A 20,908-nucleotide genomic window follows, 5' to 3' on the forward strand; every position below is an offset into this window, starting at 1 on the left:
AATCCAGCATGTTGACTGTGGGTGCAGAAAAGGTGTCTTCTGAAAGACTGTGCTGGAGATCATAGTGGATTTGTACCCTAAACTCTGCTTTCCGTTAAAGCTTGCTGCAGCTTCCCACAGGAACTGGCAGGATTTGCAATGCTAGGGACCGAACAAAATGCCCTAGGTTAGATTTGACAACAGGGAAGGCAGTTTCTTGTGCCTTGGCGATCACGCTGTGAGCTTTTTCTCCCATTCTTTGCAAACACTGCCTTGGAGATGGCTTGACACCAGACGTGCAAAGTTAGCAGACCCGGATCAAATAATTCCAGTGGAGGCAGAAAGAGCGAGTTTGTATTTCAGCTCGCCCTGCTCCCAGGTGTGCACCCTACCCTTACCGTGCCGCAAGTTCCCAAAGTTTAGCTCTGCTCTTTACAGCCCTGCCCTCTCTCCCAGGCTGAACGCCCCCTCGGGGCGGGGGAGCGAGGGCCGGCAGCCCGCGCCTTCACGGCCGCCGGCCCCCGCCCCGGGGAGGAGGCGGCGGGGGAAGCCGATGCCACCCCGGTCGTCCCCCCCATGGCGGCCGGCACCTTTAAATGCGGGGCGGCGGGCGGCGGGGCGGGCGGCGGCACCATGCGGCGGGCGCCCGGCATCCCCGGCTGCTGCCTGGTGCTGCTGCTGCTGCCGCTGCTGCTGCCGCCGCTGCCGCCCGCCGCGCGGGGCTCCCCGCACCGCCTGCGCCGGCAGCCGCGGCCGGGCGGCGGCCTCTCCGGGAGCCACGCCGCGGCAGGTACCGTACTCCCGCCGGGGCAGCGGCAGCTGCCTTCTGCCCGCAGCCGGCCCTTGCCGGGGGCGAGGCCCTCTTGCTCGCTCGCTGCACGCTTTGCTCGCTGCTAGCCGGCCGCTGCGGGCACCGCCTGCCATTGCTTCTCTTAGGATGTTCCTTACATGCTTAGTTTTACCAGCGATTACAGGAAAGTTATGCCCCAGGGACACCTTGCTGGAGCTGCAGTTGTCCACGGACCATTCGCTTGTAGGCAGAAGTGCCAACTACCTTTTTTCACTCAAAGCTGGCCTTGCTTACCTCTAAAACCTAAATAATTCGTCCCTACTTGTGTTCATTTCTCAAAACCTCTCTTTCAGACTCACAGAAGGATCAGGCTGCTGAAAAGTTTTTTTTCTTTTCCTGATCTAAAAAAAGATAATTCTGCCTACAAATCTGTGATTTGGTCTTTTTTTATAGGACAAACATTGAGTCTCTTTTTCTTTCATGTCTTAAGCTACACATGCATGCACATTTATTCATGTTTTCTCAGCTTTCCAAAGGGCACAAAGCCATTCCTCTAAATCCTTATGCAAAAATTGAATTATGGGATTGTGTGTAGAATTATATATAATATACCTGGATGGGATCCTAAATTCATCCAGTCCATTCCTCTGTCCCCAGGAAAAATCAACTCTCTACTGTGTTTCCTGATGGTAGCAAGATGTATCTATGCAATTTGATTTTTTCCCTCCAAGTTGCACAAGAGAAAAATGTTTTTTAATGCATTGAAAAAAAAGTGCTGTTTTCACCTGTACTTTTAAGGAATGTGTGACAAATTTTTATTTTTTTTTTTAACTGGAATGGAATAATAAAAGTCAGCTTGACAGGAGCTGGGAAAGGTGTGTCAGGTTCCTAAAACAGCTCTTCAGGGAGTATATTCAAACTGAACACCTCACATTTTGCTATTTAATGCACTGTTGAGCAGGAATGTCTCTTGTAGAAATACTGAGCTTTTGGGTTGTCTGTTTTTCATAAATCAGCAATACAAATCCATACCTTGATGGTATCGCCAATGTCAGGTCAGGATATCAGGACAGAGAGTGTACAGCTTCAGTTGCCTTCTATTGCTGTCTTGATTATTTTTTGTCTTCCTAGAAGTGACGCTTGTCTGATCTGAGCTATGGCTTTCCTGTTTCAGTCTAGATTTATATATCAGTGAGGAGTTTTAGAAGCTACAAATATTTGTGTAAATGTTAATTTTTACATGTAAAATTACTTCATAAATAATTTTGTTTACTTCTCTGCTCTAGAAGCCTTCAAACATTAACAACTTCTAAAGAAGCTTTTATCACAGCATCATTTGCATCTTTTTCCTGTTGGCCTTTATTTCTTCTTGTTGTGTACTTTGGATTGTGAATTACAAACAAGACATAATTCCTAATCAGCAATCTATATTGTTACTATCCTAAAAAATATTGTTAGGATCTGTTCACTGGGTAATCTAGCCAGTTGTTTTACCATTTTATTTCTGTAGCTTATAAAAATGGAATTCAGGCTTTATCTTTATAAAAATAAAAAGTAAGTACATTTATATATCATTGCTACACTTCTGTGCTGGCTGTTACATGTGGACTACAACCCTTTGTTTCAAGGATAGTTAGACATTTTATGGGCTCAAATGTGGACTTATCTTTTGCTTAGAAGTGTTCCATTTTTTACTACTTGTCAAAATTAATATTTAAGAATTTCTAATGTGTTGCTCACTATAATTTTAAGCCTCTTCCTAAAGAATCAAGAATGCCAACATTTATCTGGTAGGAGTAGTTTGCTATGACAGCTCTCACTGCTCTAGGGTGAGAGCTCCGCTCCTGTGTAGGAGATAACTGAAGTGTTTTCCTTCCTTCTTGACAGACACTGCCTGCAAGAACCGGCCACTAGACCTCGTCTTCATCATAGACAGTTCCCGTAGTGTCCGACCTGAAGAGTTTGAGAAAGTGAAAATCTTTTTGTCAAAAATGATTGATACTCTGGATGTCGGTGAAAGAACAACCCGTGTGGCAGTCATGAATTATGCTAGCACTGTCAAGGTAGAGTTTCCCCTCCGGACCTACTTTGACAAAGCATCTATGAAGGAGGCTATATCTCACATTGAGCCCTTGTCTGCTGGCACAATGACTGGCCTTGCCATCCAAACTGCCATGGATGAAGTCTTCACTGAGGAAATGGGCACCCGACCAGCAACCTTCAATATCCCCAAGGTGGTCATTGTTGTGACAGATGGACGACCACAAGACCAGGTTCAAGACGTGGCAGCAAGCGCCCGGACAGCTGGCATTGAGATCTATGCAGTTGGGGTAGACCGGGCAGACATGCAGTCCCTGAGGGTAATGGCCAGTGAACCACTGGATGAACACATCTTTTATGTGGAGACCTATGGTGTGATCGAAAAGCTGACATCCAAATTCAGAGACACTTTCTGTGGTAAGGTGGTCAGTCCAAGAGGGTAGTGTAATTTGGCTCCTTTTGGCTCCTGCTGTGGTTCCACTCCCTAAGAAAGAAGTTTTTCTTTTTGAGAAGTGTTATGTATCACATTTAAGTGATACATTTTGCTATCTGTTGAGCAAACAAGTCAACCCTTTTATTCACTGGAGGCAAAGTAATGACCTTTCATTTCGAATAGTGACCTTACCATGCAAGTAACAGACCTGATTTCAGTGGACCTCCTTGTGCAGTTGGTCCGATTTAGTGCAAGAGAAAGCATGACAGTCTGGCTGGGATTCAGCTACATACATTTACTGACTTACTGAGAGCGCACACTGGAGCTGTGCAGTCTGTCCATCTCTTTTCCCATCTCACTGGGAAGCAAGGAGTGTGGAAGTGTGGTGCTGAAGGGCTCCTTATAGATTCAGAGTAGGAAAATCAGTGTGGCAGGTGAACTGCCACACTACCTTGAGAAATTTGGTGCAGGATGAAGTGCCCGAACACAACAGCAGGTCATCTTGGGATGGGCTTTCACTCTGCAGACATTGCTGGGCTTCTTCAGCATGCCAGACTCGCACCTTTCTCTGTTTCTCTGCAACTTGATTTAGACAGGGAGCTGTATCTGCACCTCCTGTTGGATAGGTTGAATTAGCTTCGCTCTTTGAGGGCTGGTCTCGGAAAAACGCTGGATGTATATTGGGTTTGGGCTAGAACTCCACTAATGACGCTAAGCCAGTATGGGTTCTTACTGTCATTTACAGAAAAAAAAAAGGTCATCTATCTGGAGTATTTAGAACTCCCTATAGACAGCTATGCCACAGCCCTACCCACAAAAATCAAACGACGACTTTTTGACAATTACAAAACTTGTATGAAGTAGATTTTTCTAGTAAATTTCTAAGGAAATTACTTGTAAAATAAGCCTCCAGCAAGTAATGGGTAAAATCAGGTGTAAAGAACATTGTAAGAGAATTAAAATAACAGCCATTGCCTTGGGAACTTGGTTGGCACTGTGTTACTTCGTTATTTCAGAGCCTTACTAAAAATTACCACCATACCTTTTGAATACGTTTAGAGTGAATAGACCTCTTTTTCTAGGTATGAAATAAATGTGTAGGACCATCTGTAGACAGGATACCTTGCCCAATAATTAACATAGGAAATGCCTGAGGTTTGGCTTGACATCATGTGTTGCTGATGTGACCACATCCTCTCTCTGGTAGCTGGAAGCGGGTACAAGTGCCCACCTAGCTGGACAGGTAGGTATGCTCTGAACATAGCACTAATTTTCCACCTATGTTCTTGCCAAAGCAAGTCCTTTCATAGCACCAAAGAAAAATCGCTTGTTCTTAAGAGTAAATGTACTGTTTATTGTGCTGAAGCATAGGAATTACGGCCCTACTAAGCTGGAGGATAAACCAAAGAGAGCTCACACATACACACTTCCAGTGTAACTCTGAGTTGCTGCATTCAATTAGCCAGAATCTGTGGGGTTCATGGACAAAAATGGGGTAAGGAGAATAGTTTTTGAAAAGGTTCCTACAAACCAAATGAATCTAAGAGGGTCTTGTAAGACAGTGTGGGTAAACTGGGTCTTTTCCAGCTCCAGACTGCTTTTTGGTCAGAAATCTAGACTCACCAGTGACAATTAGGATTTTCTTTGCTTTGGCCAAGCCTAAGAAATTTGTTTGTAGGATGAACTGAAAACAGGAAAACTAATGTTCAGGGGCAAAATAGTTGGCTGAGATCAAGTTCTTGATGCATTGAGAGCATCATTCAACATGAGACCATCCTGGAGATGGAAAATCTTAGCCTTGAATTGGTGTCCAAGTCAGTGGAAGCTTGACTTTCCTACTACAAAATCTGACTATTTGAGTCTGAGCTTCTCAGTTATGGTTGAAAATATCACCCACAGAGTTTGTTCACAAGTCATGGAGATGAATTCTCTGACTCCCAAGGGTGTAGCAGAATGAAAAGACGCTGTCTTGGTTTGAGATTTGTTTTTGCCAATGGAAATACAAGACACAGTTTCTATCAGCCTTATTAGGGGACATCTAAATATTTCATGTTTAGAAAATGGGCAATGTTGCCTTGCATTCAGAAATACATGAGAAGATTCTAGCAGTCTTGCTTTTCATTTCTTATCTCACCACTATTGCTTTGAAGTTTGATTTTACCAGTAGTCAATATCCACATCATAACTACTCATCTAAGTAAAATCTCAGGTAATAACAGACTTGTCTTCCCATTTTTCTCCTTTTCCCTTTCCTTTCCTCCTTCTTTCTTTCCTTCCTTTCCCCCTTTTTTTCCCCTTCCCACTTTTTTCCTCCACCTTTTTTTTCCCCCCCTTCCCTCTCCCCTTTCCTTTTTCATCTCATCTAAATTTAGTAATCTAAAAATCATCTAAGTTTAAGCAAGTATCTAGGATTCCTTTACAGTCTGAGGAGAGAAACAGAGGCATCTTGAGGTGACCAAAGAAGCAGCAGATCCAAAGCTAAATACACTTGAGAAAAATTGGTCAGAAGTTAATTAGTTAGTTACTTAGACCATCTGTGAAGGAAAAGACTGTCGACACACATAGTGCATTGCAGAGACAGCCCAGCGTTACAACAGGCATTTTGTCTGCCCTGTCACCACAACACATTTATACCAGCTGCCATCCATCACGCTGCTTCTCCTATCACTATTTTCTGTTTTCTCAGTCTGATGAGGTAGCCTTACTGTCTGCTGGGGAATTAGCTGGTCCCCAAAAACTGAATCCCATTTTGTAGTTTGCAGTTTCAGCTTCTCAGTTCTCTGAGGTTTGGACATTATTTTTGCACTGTCCTTCAATCAGGAGGTTCACATGCCTGTAAAGCTACCTTCTCTGAAACTTTGGTCTTGACTTTTTAAACCTGATGGAACAAGGCAGCTGCAGCCCTTACATACCCATCTTGCACTGGCGGGCTTCTTTGCTGGCTGATATATCTGGACCATCATTATGCAGACACCTTCTTCATCCCTGAGAAGACAGTGTGTTATCTTAGTGCCTCTGAGTCATTTTTCTTTTCCTCCTAGTCTTGATGCTCTATTGCAGTTTATTTTATTTTATTTTATTTTATTTTATTTTATTTTATTTTATTTTATTTTATTTATTGTGCTTTCTGTTGCATTTCAGTTTACATGGGAGTTTTTTACAGTGCAGCAGGTATTCATAAATCAGGTTGTATGCCAGTGAGCAGAAGTTAGTAAGATGCCAGACAGTGACTGATACATTTTGGGATTATTTAAACTGGTTGTCTGTAATAGAAAGGGACTGGATACAGTAAGACAGAAGGTCCTTTTCATAGCTGAGTTCTCATTTCCAGTGTAATGTTACGAAGTGCTTAAAATCTCTCTCTCCCTGTTGTACCCTTTTCAGATTAATCTTGCCTTTCTGCCACCTCAGGTGGTGAGTTATTGCAGGGCAGTTGTTCCCATGTTGTTTATGACGTCTTTCTTCTGGCTACAGAATGATGCAAAAGATGCCTGTAACTTTTGCGATGGTGACACAGCACTGACATTTACTACTACTAATCCAGCAAACAGTTCAAGATGTACTTTTGTACACATAAATTATTAATGACTGTTTCTCTCCTTTGGGATGACTGAAATGTCTTTTCTGTAAATGCCCTTTGTAGCTGTGAATGTGTGTGCACTTGGGACCCATGACTGCGAGCAGGTCTGTGTGAGTAACAGCGGATCCTACCTTTGTGATTGCTATGAAGGCTACACTCTCAATCCAGATAAGAGAACCTGCTCAGGTATTACTCCTTCAGTAATGTGTTCAACTAGAAAAAAAATAACTTTTTAACACCGTGATAGGATTTGAGAAGCTACTTGTGTACTTCTCTTGAAACTCTGAACATCTGTATCTCCTTCAATAATAATAAATCTAATAATAAATAATAAATAAGTCTACTGCAAGTAATGGTGAGAAGTAGTCCATTGCCATGTTTTTATTATGCCTACAGAACCATTCATTAGGGCCAGATGCCAAAACAAAGTCTTCAGATGTAGACACTGTATAGATATTTTCTCCTACCACTTACCCTAATTCCTTCAATTACTATTGGCATTTCTGAGCTGATTCCAAATAGAAATATATTAAAAAATGTGAATATGCATTCCACTCCAAACTACTTTTTATTAATGCATTGTTTCTCCAACGTGTGTCTTGCAGCTAGGGACATGTGTGCACCTGGAAGGCATGAGTGTGATCAGATCTGTGTGAGTAACAATGGATCCTATGTCTGTGAATGCTATGAAGGCTACACCCTGAATCCAGATAAGAAGACTTGCTCAGGTAAGAATTAAAGGCTACTATAATATATGAAACTCATGGAGACATGCACATGCTTTCTGTGAGTTACTTTCATTTGTTTCTAATTGAAAAATCGCTTACAGACATCAACTCTTAAAATGAGAATTCACCTGTACACTTTCCCCTTGGTTCCAGTAACAGTAAAATTGCATTTTTCTTTAAATGTGTTGATTATAAAAATGCAATTTGGCACTTACCTACCAGTTTATGGTCTTCACAGTACTTCATAAACATCACTTAGTCCCTGGGAGAGGTGAGCTCATCAGTGATGTCAAGATTGGAGGCAGCCTAGGCTGCAGTGATCCCGCATTGGTGGAGTTCACAGTCTTGAGGGATATGGCACAGGTGAGGAGTATAGTCAGGACCCTAAATTTAAGGAAAGCAAACTTCCAGCTCTTCAAGGAGTTATCAGTAGGACCCCCTGGGAAATGGTCCTCAGGGACAGGGGAGCAGAACAGAGCTGGCAGACCTTTAAGGATGCTTTCCATAAAGTGCAAGAGCTCTCTGTCCCCAGATGTAGGAAATCAGGCAAGGAAGGGAAGAGACCAGCACGGCTCAGTCGAGACCTGCTGGTCAAACTAAAGAGCAAGAGTGAACTGCACAGGCAGTGGAAGCAGGGACAGGTAACTTGGGAAGGGTATAGGGACGCTGCCTGCTTGTGTAGGGATGGGGTCAGGAAGGCCAAGGCACAGCTGGAGCTGAGCTTGGTAAGGGATGCAAAGAATAACAAGAAGGGCTTCTACAGGTATATCAACCAGAAAAGGAAAGTTAAAGAAAGCGTACCTCCACTGATGAACACGAATGGTGACCTAGCATCAACAGACGAGGAGAAGGCTGAGGTACTCAACAACTTTTTTGCTTCAGTCTTCTCTGGCAACTGCTCTCCTCACCCCTCCCGAGTCAATGGACAACATGTTGGGGACCAGGGGGGTAAAGCCCCTCCCACTGTAAGAGAAGATCAGGTTTGTGACCACCTGAGGAACCTGAACATACATAAGTCTATGAGGCCTGATGAGATGCACCCCAGAGTCCTGAGGGAATTGGCTGATGTAGCTGCAAAGCCACTCTCCGTGATATTTGAAAAGTCATGGCAGTCAGGTGAAGCCCCTGGTGACTGGAAGAAGGGAAACATTGTGCCCATTTTTAAAAAGGGTAGAAGGGAGGACCCTGGGAGCTACCGACCTGTCAGCCTCACCTCTGTGCCTGGGAAGGTCATGGAACAGATCCTCCTAGAAGCTATGCTAAGGCACATGGAGGACAGGGAGGTGATTCGAGACAGCCAGCATGGCTTCACCAAGGGCAAGTCCTGCCTGACCAACCTAGTGGCCTTCTATGATGGAGTGACTACATCAGTGGACAAGGGAAAAGCAATGGATGTCATCTATCTGGACTTCTGTAAAGCCTTTGACACAGTCCCCCACAACATCCTTCTCTCTAAATTGGAGAGGTATGGATTTGATGGGTGGACTGCTCAGTGGATAAGGAATTGGTTGGATGGTCGCATCCAGAGGGTAGCGGTCAACGGCTCAGTGTCCAGATGGAGACCAGTGATGAGTGGTGTCCCTCAGGGGTCCGTACTGGGACCAGTGCTGTTCAATATTTTCATCAATGACATTGACAACAAGATTGAGTACACCCTCAGCAAGTTTGCAGATGACACCAAGCTGAGTGGTGCAGTTGACAGGCCAGAAGGATGGGACGTCATCCAGAGGGACCTGGACAAGCTGGAGAAGTGGGCCTGTGTGAACCTCATGAGGTTCAACAAGGCCAAGTGCAGGGTCCTACACCCGGGTTGGGGCAATCCTCGGTTTCAATCCAGGCTGGGGGATGATGTGATCGAGAGCAGCCCTGCAGAAAAGGACTTGGGGGTACTGATGGACAAAAAGCTGGACATGAGCCAACAATGTGTGCTCACAGCCCAGAAGGGCAACCGTATCCTGGGCTGCATAAAAAGCAGCATGGCCAGCAGGTCGAGAGAGGTGATTCTGCCCCTCTGCTCTGCTCTGGTGGGACCCCACCTGGAGTCCTGCCTCCAGCTCTGGAGTCCTCAGCACAGGAAGGACATGGAGCTGTTGGAGCGGGTCCAGAGGAGGGCCACAAAAATGATCAGAGGGATGGAACACCTCTGCTATGAGGACAGGCTGAGAGAGTTGGGGTTGTTCAGCCTGGAGAAGAGACGGCTGCAGGGAGACCTTATAGCAGCCTTCCAATACTTAAAGGGGGCCTATAGGAAAGACGGGGACAGACTTTTTAGCAAGGTCTGTTGTGACAGGACAAGGAGCAATGGTTTTAAACTAAGGGAGGGCAGATTTAGACTGGATTTAAGGAAGAAATTTTTTACAATGAGGGTGGTGAAGCACTGGAACAGGTTGCCCACAGAGGTAGTGGAGGCCCCATCCCTGGAAACATTCAAGGTCAGGTTGGACGGGGCTCTGAGCAACCTGCTCTAGTTGAAGATGTCCCTGCTTATTGCAGGGGGGTTGGACTAGATGACCTGTAAAGGTCCCTTCCAATCCAGAGCATTCTATGATTCTATGATTCCATGAATCTATTCCAGAGATGCCCACCAGCACTGTGTCTCCATTGGAGAGTGAGTGACAGTAGTCCATAGATAACTTAAACCTGATGAGTTTCCCCTGTCCCCTCCATCTCTCCTGTCGAAAGTCTTTTTTTTTTACATCTTGCTGCTTCTGCTTCCAAGCTGTGCAGGGATCTGCGATATAGCAACCCCAGTCTTACACCTGCAGCCGCTTCTTGAATTGTCACCCTGAAAAGTTAGCCTATTATAAAAACTTTTTTTTCCCAAATACTTCTCTGGAGTTGTTTCTTTAAATCCAGAAGTTTTGAGCAGCACCAGCCTTAGGGTAGCTATTTTATAACTGCTAAGTGCATCCCTCCCTTTGAGAGCACATAAGCATTCTTCTCACTGAAGTTTTCACTCTTCTTATTTCTGAAGAGAGAACATAATCTTCTAGTGCTCCTGCTTTTTTGTTTGTTTGCCTTTGTTCTCACTAGGCTTTATATCTCTTTGCCATTTAATAGCATTTCTACATATCATGCCTGGCTTTTTGTGCCTGCCTTCAGCTCATGGATGAAAGTATGAAGTTAAATTTGGATTCACCATAGTTACTGCTAATGTTGCAAGAAACAACTTCTGCCTTGACACGTGGCAGGTTATTGCTCATCTCAGTATAGTGTTTTAGCTTCATCCTTACTGGGGATGTTCAGGGCTGTTAGGATTGCTGATGAAAATCAGATTGCGTGAGATGTGGTATAGTAATGTTTTGCAGTCCAGATATCTGCCTCCTGCATTAAATAATTAGTAGCTGAATTCAGTTCTCTGCAGCATAATGTAATAATGTAGTAGGGCACTGGTTGAATCCTAATTTGAATCCTAATTAAATTGTACTTATAAACGTTGAAGCACTTAAAACGCTTGAGTGTCTGGGAGGGATTAATAGCTTTCTTCTCTAAAACATGGTTCACCACAGCCATGGACATGTGCACACCTGGAAGGCATGATTGTGCACAAGTCTGTTTGAGTAATGATGGATCCTACAGCTGTGACTGCTTTGAAGGATACACTCTGAATCCAGATAAGAAGACTTGCTCAGGTAAGATCTGAACAAGGAAATATTGTGTTCAGCTAAAAACAACTAACTTGAAAAGATCAGGTTAATTTATGTTATTTTTCTGACAAATCATCCAAGAGTTTCTGTACAGTTCCTGAAAACACAGTGCAACTTTTTTTCTACATGTTTCCACTAATAATTTGAGGCCCATGCATCATGAGTGTGATCACTCTTTCTGGTGGATGTGTTTGGACCTTAAAAAATACTCCAGCCTTAGAGCTCTAGAGGATGGAGGGAAATGTTCTTTCCCAGTGCTGGGCTCTTGTGGAGAATAGGACCATAGATGTAGCTGGTACTTCAGGATGTACATAGGAGTATATAGTACCTACAAATTAATATGTATTCTATATTATTTTCACTTAATTAGCATTTGAACTTCACTCTTCGTTTATTTGAATGTCTCACTGATGATTTATTTACCCAAAATCCTTTTTTCCACTTCCATCATAATCACTTTCCTTACTACATTTTGTGTGACAAAGCGCTGAACCTAGGCTTCCAATTCCAGGAGATTCCTAGCCAAATCTCTCCAATTAAGTCATATCTCTTGCATCTCAAAGAGGCAAAGCCAGAGGGCCTCAATATTTCTTCCTGCCTAGTTTAGGAGCTGATTTTGTAAATATAGTTCCTAAGATTGATTCTCACCTGGCATTATATAGACGCAGTAATCATCCTTGAGGGAATGTGAATTCAGTTAGGCATCCCCTTTGGGAGTCTAATCCTGAACCTTCTTTCATAGAACTGATTCTCTCCCTGCATACTCAAATTTCAGATTATTTCCCTAATATGCTTGCTTTTTTTTCCTTTTGAATCTCATTTTGCAGTATGCTGCTAATGATTTCTCAACATCCAGGTTTTTGTGATACAAGAAAAATAGTCTAGGTCCAGGAGGGGCTTGCTTGCTTTCTTTCTTTCTTTCTTTCTTTCTTTCTTTCTTTCTTTCTTTCTTTCTTTCTTTTTCTTTCTTTTTTGCTTGTGCCTTACTGGACCTCCTTACTGCAAAGATATCCAAATATAGGAACTCCTTCTCAGCCTGCCCTTTCAGAGTTGACGTGTTAAATTTGGCAGAAAACATCAGCCTCACACATAAAGTACCCACTTTGTAACTGGCCACGTCTCTCTTTTTTTTTTTAGCAGCCATGTATACTCTTCTGTTTATGGTCTTTTCACTCCATAAAACAGTGTCTTATCCAACTCAATTAGAGCTGAAATAATGCCAAATAGTCTCTTAAAATCCAGATATTTGTTCTCTGAAATTCCTTTAGATAATTATTTTGTAACTGGGTCACTGCTAGTTCAGTTCCTTTTGAAATCTGTTACAACTGCAAAAAAGTGTTGCCGGTATTCCAAAAAATCTTATTAATTTTGTTATATTGATAGCCAGATAAAAACACATTCTGTATACCCTGCTATGGCTAATAGCGTGCTGACACGCAATAAAAACATCCTGGTTTGAATCCAAATGAAGATATGTTTGCAAATGGGAATTACTAACACCACCTAAAAAGGCTGAAGTTTGAGTATTGATTAATATTCTTCTCAAACACCTTCCTTAGCTGTTGACATGTGTGCACCTGGAAGGCATGACTGTGAGCAGGTCTGCGTGAGAGATGATCTGTTCTATACCTGTGACTGCTACCAAGGCTACACCCTGAATCCAGACAAGAAGACTTGCTCAAGTAAGAGCAGATTGCTGTTCCCTATCCCCCCATACCCTCCCCAGCTAAGTACATGTATTAAAATAGCTCTCATTAGAAGGTTAATATATTTAGATCTGTTTGAGAAACTTTCACATGCATTCAATCGTTAGAAGACGTAAGGTTATCGTTAGATAACCCTATGTCACTCTGCCTTTTCCACTTCAAGCAACATTCAGAGATATAAAGCACTTTATATGCAACAATGCTAGTAACTGCTTACCATTTGGTCTTTATCACCTTATAAATAAGGCCTTCACTGTATTTAAAAAGCTGCTTATGCAATATTCAGCAAACCCAGAACTGAGGAATAATTGAAGAGAGAAGAGCTGGGGTTAGTCACACAGTCACACACTCTGCAGTACTGTGGAAACTGCGTACCACCATGCAGGAGACAGTCTGAGGTGGTGTCCTCCCCTCCAGGCTGAATTTCATGTTGCTGTTTGTTTCTTTAGCTTCTCAGCTAACTTTGTGTTATAGTAAAAATGTAATTTTTTAAAAAATGTTTCTTTCCTTCCCGGTCTCCTTACTGTAAAGTTATTGTGTGCCGGAAACTTTTCATAGCATGCCTTTGGAGGTGATCTGGCACTTCACATCTGGTGGGGTTAGGCAGCTGCAGTCAGAGTGAGCATAAACTGTACAAAGTAAGGACTGAGGGAGACCCCAGTAAGACAATTAGTTCATCTCACTTCTCCAAGGCAAGATCAGTTACACATCTCAGTAGTTCCTGGTAAGATTCATATAAGATAGGCTCCCAGCATGGAACAGCATTGCCATTGGGAAGTATTAAAAAATGTTACCTTGTTTTCGGATAACTGTTTCTCCAAAATGCATTCTGTAGGAACTGATGTATGTGCACCAGGAACCCATGACTGTGAGCAGGTCTGTGTCAGTAATGCTGGATCGTATACCTGTGACTGCTATAAAGGCTTTACTTTAAATCCAGATGAGAAAACGTGCTCAAATAATAATTTAATGGGTTTTTTTCCTGAATATATTTATTGAAGTACCTCTTTTTAATGTGTTAAATCCTTTTAATCTGTTTGAGAAACATTCTATCAACTCACTAAATCCCTGAAAGTATAATCCCTTTTCATTCTTTTCTGCCTGTTTCCACTAATGTCTTGAGCTAGTTTGATCCTTCTTGTTTAGTTATAGCAGTTATGTATTTAAAACTACAGTTGACTCTTACCTATCACCACACATTTAAGGACTTCACCCTATTTAAAAAAAGATAATCATCTGTTATAATTTGCATTTCCTTATGAAGTGGGAATAACTGGAGAGATTGGCAAGGCAGGGTTCTGGGGCATCTGTCTCTGGGGCATGGGACTCAATTGCATACCAGCATTTGGAGGATGGAGGGGGGCCAGTGCGGAACAGAACTGGTGTCAGAAGAACCACTGCAATGCTAAACCGTATGTTCTTGTCCACTCCTCCAAGCTGAGTGGGGCAGGCATGAACTCACCAACCGCTTTCCCTTCACATGGGTAATAATGGCATCAACTGTTGGAAGAACCTGTGCACCATTTGATGTAGAATCATAAGTAAGGTTGGGTTGGAGGGGACCTCAAGAAGTACCTAGTCTGATCTCTGGTTCAGAGCAGGAATCACTTGCCATTACATCAAGTGGCTAAGGACCCTATGTAACGGCAAAGTTATAAAATAGGTGGATATAGCCAAACACCATCTGCAAAAAAAGTAATTTTTTGTAGGTCTGGACTTAAACATAAATGCAGTGTAAAAACACAAATCTAGCATGTTTTGTATTACTTGTTGGGCATCCCAGTGGCAACGGGAGTGCCCAAGAATTTGAATATCAAATACTGGAAGACTCTAAATTTCACAGAAGGACCGTAGAAGACTTCAGGGTACCCTTGTGCAGTTGCCAAAGTTGGCTGGAAAAGTAATTTTGTTAAAACACACATAATCCAAGGAGGATCTGTATTTGTCACTGGAGAATTTAAATGCAAACATGAAAACTTAACTGGCAGTTGGTTGGAAACGGTTGGTGTGATATTTTGAACTGGCCTTCCTCCAGCTGAATCTTGAACAGCTCTTCTTTGTACATCAACCATAAAGCCGGTGGAACGTTCCGAAGAAGGGAGCTGAACAAATACAGGTTCAGTGGAATGAAGAAGACACCGGTTTCAACATTGGCTCTAAGACAAATTAATTTCTGCACTGCTAGAAATGAATCTGTTCATAGATTTTTTTCAGTGAAACACTGAATGAACAACCTTTTGAAATTGATATATTTCAGTCATTTTTCTGTAATTCAAGCAGCCATCACTTTCCTTGCAAAATGGAAATATCAATGGCATGACTGATAAGCAAAAAGAGAAACCAGAACAATTTGGAAAAAAAGAGTAATTGTATGCAGGTATAATATTTCTATTGTTTTACTGTTACAATGCTCACATAATTTGTTTGGAATTGATCAGCTATGCATTTATATATCTACAGAAAAAATAATTTAATAATCTGCTGTCGTTGCCTTTGCAAGCAACGTAAAAACACATGTATAAAGTGACAGGTATTACATACAAGTAATCCTTCTTGATAACTTGTTGAAAGGGTATTTCATAATTGTAGACCCTCTTTTAAGGAGGCTCTGCCTTTGGAAGCTTATGATTCTGGTCTCAGATGTAGACGGTAATCTGACTACAGTAGTGGTGCTTCAGGAGCTGTTGATATGTTTGTTCTTAGCCTGCAGCAAGTGGTGCAGCTTGCTTTAACTCCTGTTTTCTTTATGGAGTAGGTGACGTTAAATTGCCTTTCATGCAGCTAAGAACTCACAGAACATCTATTACTTAGTATTTAAAATTCATACATGTGTTCCTGCTTTCATTTTTGTATTATTTACCAAGTGGTAAATTCAATTCTTCTAACTCCTTCTCAAGCTGAGACTTAGGTATCTAAATTCCACCCACATCTCAGAAACTGATGCAAACTGACCAATTTCTGACACTGACCAACTCTTTATGTGCCTAAAATCACTAGGTGCCTTCCTGCTTGGCTTGCAAAACTCCCTGGAGGCTTAACTTTGGACTTTAATGCATTCTCAGAAGTGCTGTGTTTGGGAGTGATGGGTACCCCAAATGCCATTACAATCCAGCTTTGACAGGGCAGCAATCTTGATTTTATAGATAGGTAGATTTAGATATAAGGAAGAGATCCTTTTCTGTGAGGGTGGTGAGACACTGGAACAGGTTGCCCAGAGAAGCTGTGGATGCCCCATCCCTGGAAGTGTTCAAGGTCAGGTTGGATGGGGCTCTGAGCAACCTGATCTAGTGAAAGATGTCCCTGCCCATGGCAGAGTGGTTGGAGTAGATGATCTTTAAGGTCCCTTCCAACCCAAACCATTTTGTGATTCTATGATTCTTCTGAAAGAAGCCCAAGTTAGTCATTGCCTTAAATACAGCTAATTTTATAGATTCTGTTTACAGTGATGCCAGTGGCCTTCCTGTGTGGATAGTCTGATGGTCAAAGTACTATGCACAAGATGGAGACCTGAACTGCAGGTTCTTCTCAGTCTGCATCACTTGAACACGCTCATTCTACTTCCCAGGGTGCCTTACATTTTGAGGTGGGGGATATTCTGGATGAGAGGAAGAGAGAACATGTGAAAAGATGATTCATTCTAGTCTAGTGATTAGAGTTGATGGGGGAGGCTGGTTGGTCCCTGCACCCAAGCCTCTTTTTATTTTTCACTCAATAATGGACTAATTTAAGGAGTGCAGAGGATCCAGGCAGGCAGGCTAGGAACTCCCTGCTCTGCTCCCTGCTTGGTTAGAGTCAAGCTCTCTCTTGCCTGTCCTGTTTCTGGACTATGGCACTCGTGTCTCTGGCTGCACACCGGCCCCTGTTCACTGCCGTCCCTCCCTCCTGACTGCCCTGGGTTGCAGTGCGTGCTGTAGTCTCACAGCATGAGTTCAACTCCCATTGCAGAATCAAGCGTTTTCCTGGGATTTAAATATTCGATAATTATCATAAATATTCTAAATGCTGTTTTCTCTCTTAGGAGCCATAACGAGCAGTCTTGTAACAACTGAAGAATCCTGTAAGTGTGAAGCCATAGCAGCCCTGCAGGACTCAGTCACCTCACGCCTTGAAGCTCTGTCCGCAAAATATATCCTTTTTCTTACATCATCTTCTGCATTCAGCTCTTTACTGGTATTTTAGAGGTAGCTGTTTTGATATAAGCCAGGGAAGCAACATCCCTCAAAACAGAAAGCATTTTCATGGTGATTTTAGAAATTTTATGGAGCAAAATCTTGGATGTTGCAAATACCATTATGCTTTCACATTTCATTGAAGGGCTTTAGTATCAAGATACAGATAAAATGTCCCTAGATGCCCTAGATAATATATGCTATGTTGAACATCAAGCATTGCTCTGTTCATAATTCTTCCAGATGACTTGTACTGTTATAGCAAATGCTCAGTTTTGAGCCCTCCTATTATGTCCCAAAATTTTCAAGACAACTTCACAGGCAGTGTGACAACAGTCCCATTAGCTGCGATATTCCTCTGGTCCCACCTCCGCAGGCAGGCACTGTCCCAAGCAATTGTCATGCACTTTCTTCTTTTCAGTGAAAATGTGCTAGCCTACTAATATCCAGCTGCTGGGATATACAAGAAAGGCTGCCGAGGCTGGAGGCACTGAGCAAGCCTCGGGTCCACGGGACATCCGAGGTGCAGGCTGGCGGGTGCCAGCTACGCTGTGCTGGGATTTGCCGGCTTCATTTGCCACAGTGCGGCCCCTGCGGCAGTGAAGAGAAATGTGGTCAGCCCCCGGATTAGACATTTCACAAACATGTGGGAGAGAAAAAAACAACAAAAAAAAGAGAAAGTGGTGAACTCTGTGGTACCACAGCAAACTTGAATGCCCTCAGAATAAATGCCCTCAGATGCAATGGCAGGAATTAATAACTGGAAGTTAAAGTTAGGCAAGCTGTGATTCAACGTAAGGCACAATTTTTAGAAGTGAGAGCAGCTGATCACTGTGACAATTTACGAAGATTTTCATCACTGGAAATTTTTGAGACTACATGCTTTTTCCTGTAAAAGGTGCTCTTGTTCAAATAGTAATTGATGTAGGAGAGTACTTTATCACAAAGAACTGATGCTTTCTTTCAAAGTTATTCTTTGGTGGGCAATTTGTATCCCTAGCATCCTTTCAAGCCAACCTGGAAAAAGCAGCAGAGACAACCACTTGCTGCTCCTCATCCCTGAATGTCACTTGGCCCAACCCCTTCTAAGAAATGAGGGTTGTTGAGATCATTTGGGAAGTGGCCAGACCTTGACAGATCTCTAAAATCTTTTGAAATCTCTGGTTCAAGAATGTATTGACCTCATTTAGAAAACCGACTCTTTGTTGAAAATGCAGCAATGAGAAAGATTATAAATAAACCAAACCTTATAGCTATCTATTATATTGCCCTTAACAGCTGATCACTAGATGAAGTGTCTGAGAAGCTGCAGGCGTATCAAGGCAGACAGCAGGTTGTCTGAGCTGTCATTCTACTTAATTTTAAAATAATCTTTCAGAAGCAATCCTTTTTATTGTGTTCAGCAAGCTTTATTTTGTTGCACAGCTTACAGCAGTTGGTTTGTTATTATTGACAAAGGTCAAGAAGACTTCAGGAAGACAACAGTCTTGAAAATACAGTGACCCTCAGGATCTTCATGTACAGTCACTTCATAACCATAAAGCTACCTATACCTGCTGCGCTTCAGTTTGTACTACAAGTAGTACAGCAGGTACTGCTTTTCTGCAGTAACTGCATTTTTATTCTCTTCTTTAAAAGTAAATACAGAAAAAATGAATGGATACGGTATATCACATTATATAAAAGTGTGAAATGACAAGGCAGAGTAAAAAATGTGCCTGTGTCACCAGTCCATTAAATGGGAAAGTAATTTGGGGTCTTGTAACTTATTTTAATAAAATAAAGTATGATCAGCACACTGATGTTGGAAGTTTTTTTGTATACAACTTAAAGGATGTCTGTTATGAAATAAAGTGTTGAACAAAAACAAGGAAACAAAACCTCAAAGATAAAGGAGGCATAAATGGAAGAAATCTACATAATTCAACAGGATACTATCCCCAAGTCACATAGTTTGAAAAAGAACCATTTGATTTTAAAATCTACAAGTCCTTGTTAATACAGATAAAAGGTTTAATAGTAATTTCAAGTATTAATAACGTTGTTTAACACTCAGAGGACGAAAGATGTCCTTCAATTTAAGGTTTTTATCCTGCAAGATTTACTTATATTATTAGTAAGTAATTCCTGTTCATACCACGGACTTTACTGGGACTACTTGTGTCAATCAGGCTTGTAGGATAAAACACACAAGCTAACAATTTAAAAATTTAGTTGTTAAAGGAATCCACTCGTTTTGCACACTTGGCATTTGTAATAATCCAAATGCTTTAGAAACTGTATTTAAATAAATTTGAAGATGGAGTCAAAACTATTTTTTTTTTTTTTTTTTTAGAATTGAAAAATCCAACGTATTTTGTAGAGCTTTGCAATATAATTACAAAAAATATTGTATCAGTAGCTGGTATGCCAAGGACACATTATAATGACATCTGTGCTTGCTTCATACCCTGCACATAACAGATACAAACAATTGCAAGGAAAATCGGCAGGCAGAAGTTCAGTTACCATGTTCACTGCACATGAGAGTGAGATTTCAGATGTCTATACAGTAATGTTAAGTTAATAATACTAAATACTATAATACTATAATACTAAGCTATAATACTAAACTATAATACTATACTACTATAATACTAAACAGCACAGGTGAACATGGGACACAGCTTCAGCAAGGGCTAAAAATGAGACTATAAACTCTACAAGACTGCTGGCTTGGTCTGTGGTTGATATTTTGTGATGTGTCCCCACTGAATTAATTTGCTGTAGTTCAATTAAAGTTAGTGTGGGACAACCTAGCTATGCTACACTTGCTTCCTCAAAGTGCTGTGTATGCATATTTTTTCTGTAAGTCATGGAGTTTTATATCCAGCACTTTGCTTACTTTCGTGTCCTCTGCTTAGACACGTGTATTATATAGGGATTTATAGGGCTATAAGTATGCCTTGGCTTCCGTAATTCGTAAGAATAAACAAGTTGTAAATCTAATGCAAGACTTTTCGACTTCTTGGCAACTGGGAGTGGATGACATCAGTCCCATTTACACTAAGGCCAGTTGTCAGATGAGACGTATAATTTTATACAATAGTGGAAAATTGTCCTGGAGGCCAGATGTGTCTTGCAAGCTGTCAGCTGGGCAGGCTTTGTTTCATGCATTAGTATTCATAACTCCGTTTTATGTTACAAATGACAGTATTTACATTCAATTCCTCTGAGCAATTATCTTGTCTCACTTTGTGTTTGTGAGCACCAGATAAAATTCCAAAGTGATATAAGCGATTTCTTTAAAATGGGACGTACCAGCATGGCCTACTGACTGAACATTTTAATTTTAAATATAGATGTACTTGTTGATAGGGAATGAGTTATTATACTGTTTTAATTATTGGGGCAGTAGAACTTTAAGACTAATGCAGAGAACTTATGAAAAGAACTAAATTTAATCTTTTGGATGGTATTTAAAAATTATTTTTATTCTGCTTAGGATAGAATAGAATAGAATAGAATAGAATAGAATAGAATAGAATATTTCAGTTGGAAGTGACATACAATGATCATCTAGTCCAACTGCCTGACCACAGGCTTTTTCTACATTACATTTAGCTATCTTACTCAGCTCTAAGACGCTTACAGGGGCTCAGCCAGCTTTGCTTTACAGTTCTAAGTTGGCATCAGTCAAAAAGCTGGATGCCCAGTGCTCCTCACTGTTGCATGTTCATGTAACTTCAATAAAATGATGTGACGATAACCTATGGCTGGTTCTATTTCTCTACATTTCCAGATAGCCTCTCTGAGAAGAGGGAAACACACTAAACTTGATGAGACACAGGTTTGAG

General features: G+C 41.7%; 1 protein-coding gene across 1 annotated transcript; it reads left to right on the forward strand.

Annotated features, from left to right (window-relative positions):
- Positions 1 to 475: 475 nt before the first annotated feature.
- MATN3 (matrilin 3) lies at positions 476 to 18,862 on the forward strand. Its single transcript, XM_072858510.1, has 8 exons — positions 476 to 769; positions 2,657 to 3,226; positions 6,886 to 7,008; positions 7,428 to 7,550; positions 11,060 to 11,182; positions 12,757 to 12,879; positions 16,922 to 17,029; positions 18,359 to 18,862. Exons 1-8 carry the CDS (start codon positions 556 to 558, stop codon positions 18,412 to 18,414), a joined length of 1,440 nt encoding a protein of 479 aa, XP_072714611.1. The 5' UTR covers positions 476 to 555; the 3' UTR covers positions 18,415 to 18,862.
- The last annotated feature ends 2,046 nt before the right edge of the window (positions 18,863 to 20,908 follow it).

This window comes from Ciconia boyciana, chromosome 3 (genome assembly GCF_034638445.1).
Source record: "Ciconia boyciana chromosome 3, ASM3463844v1, whole genome shotgun sequence".
Classification (NCBI taxonomy): Eukaryota; Metazoa; Chordata; class Aves; order Ciconiiformes; family Ciconiidae; genus Ciconia; species Ciconia boyciana.

What these genes read in the sequence shown, in the direction of transcription:
- MATN3 (XM_072858510.1), top strand. Translation starts at nt 556, where the DNA reads ATGGCGGCCGGCACCTTTAAATGCGGGGCGGCGGGCGGCGGGGCGGGC. An exon ending in AGATAAGAAGACTTGCTCAG is followed by an intron (nt 7,551 to 11,059) that starts GTAAGAATTAAA and finishes GGTTCACCACAG; the next exon opens with CCATGGACATGTGCACACCT. An exon ending in TGAAGCTCTGTCCGCAAAAT is followed by an intron (nt 17,030 to 18,358) that starts ATATCCTTTTTC and finishes ACAGCTGATCAC; the next exon opens with TAGATGAAGTGTCTGAGAAG.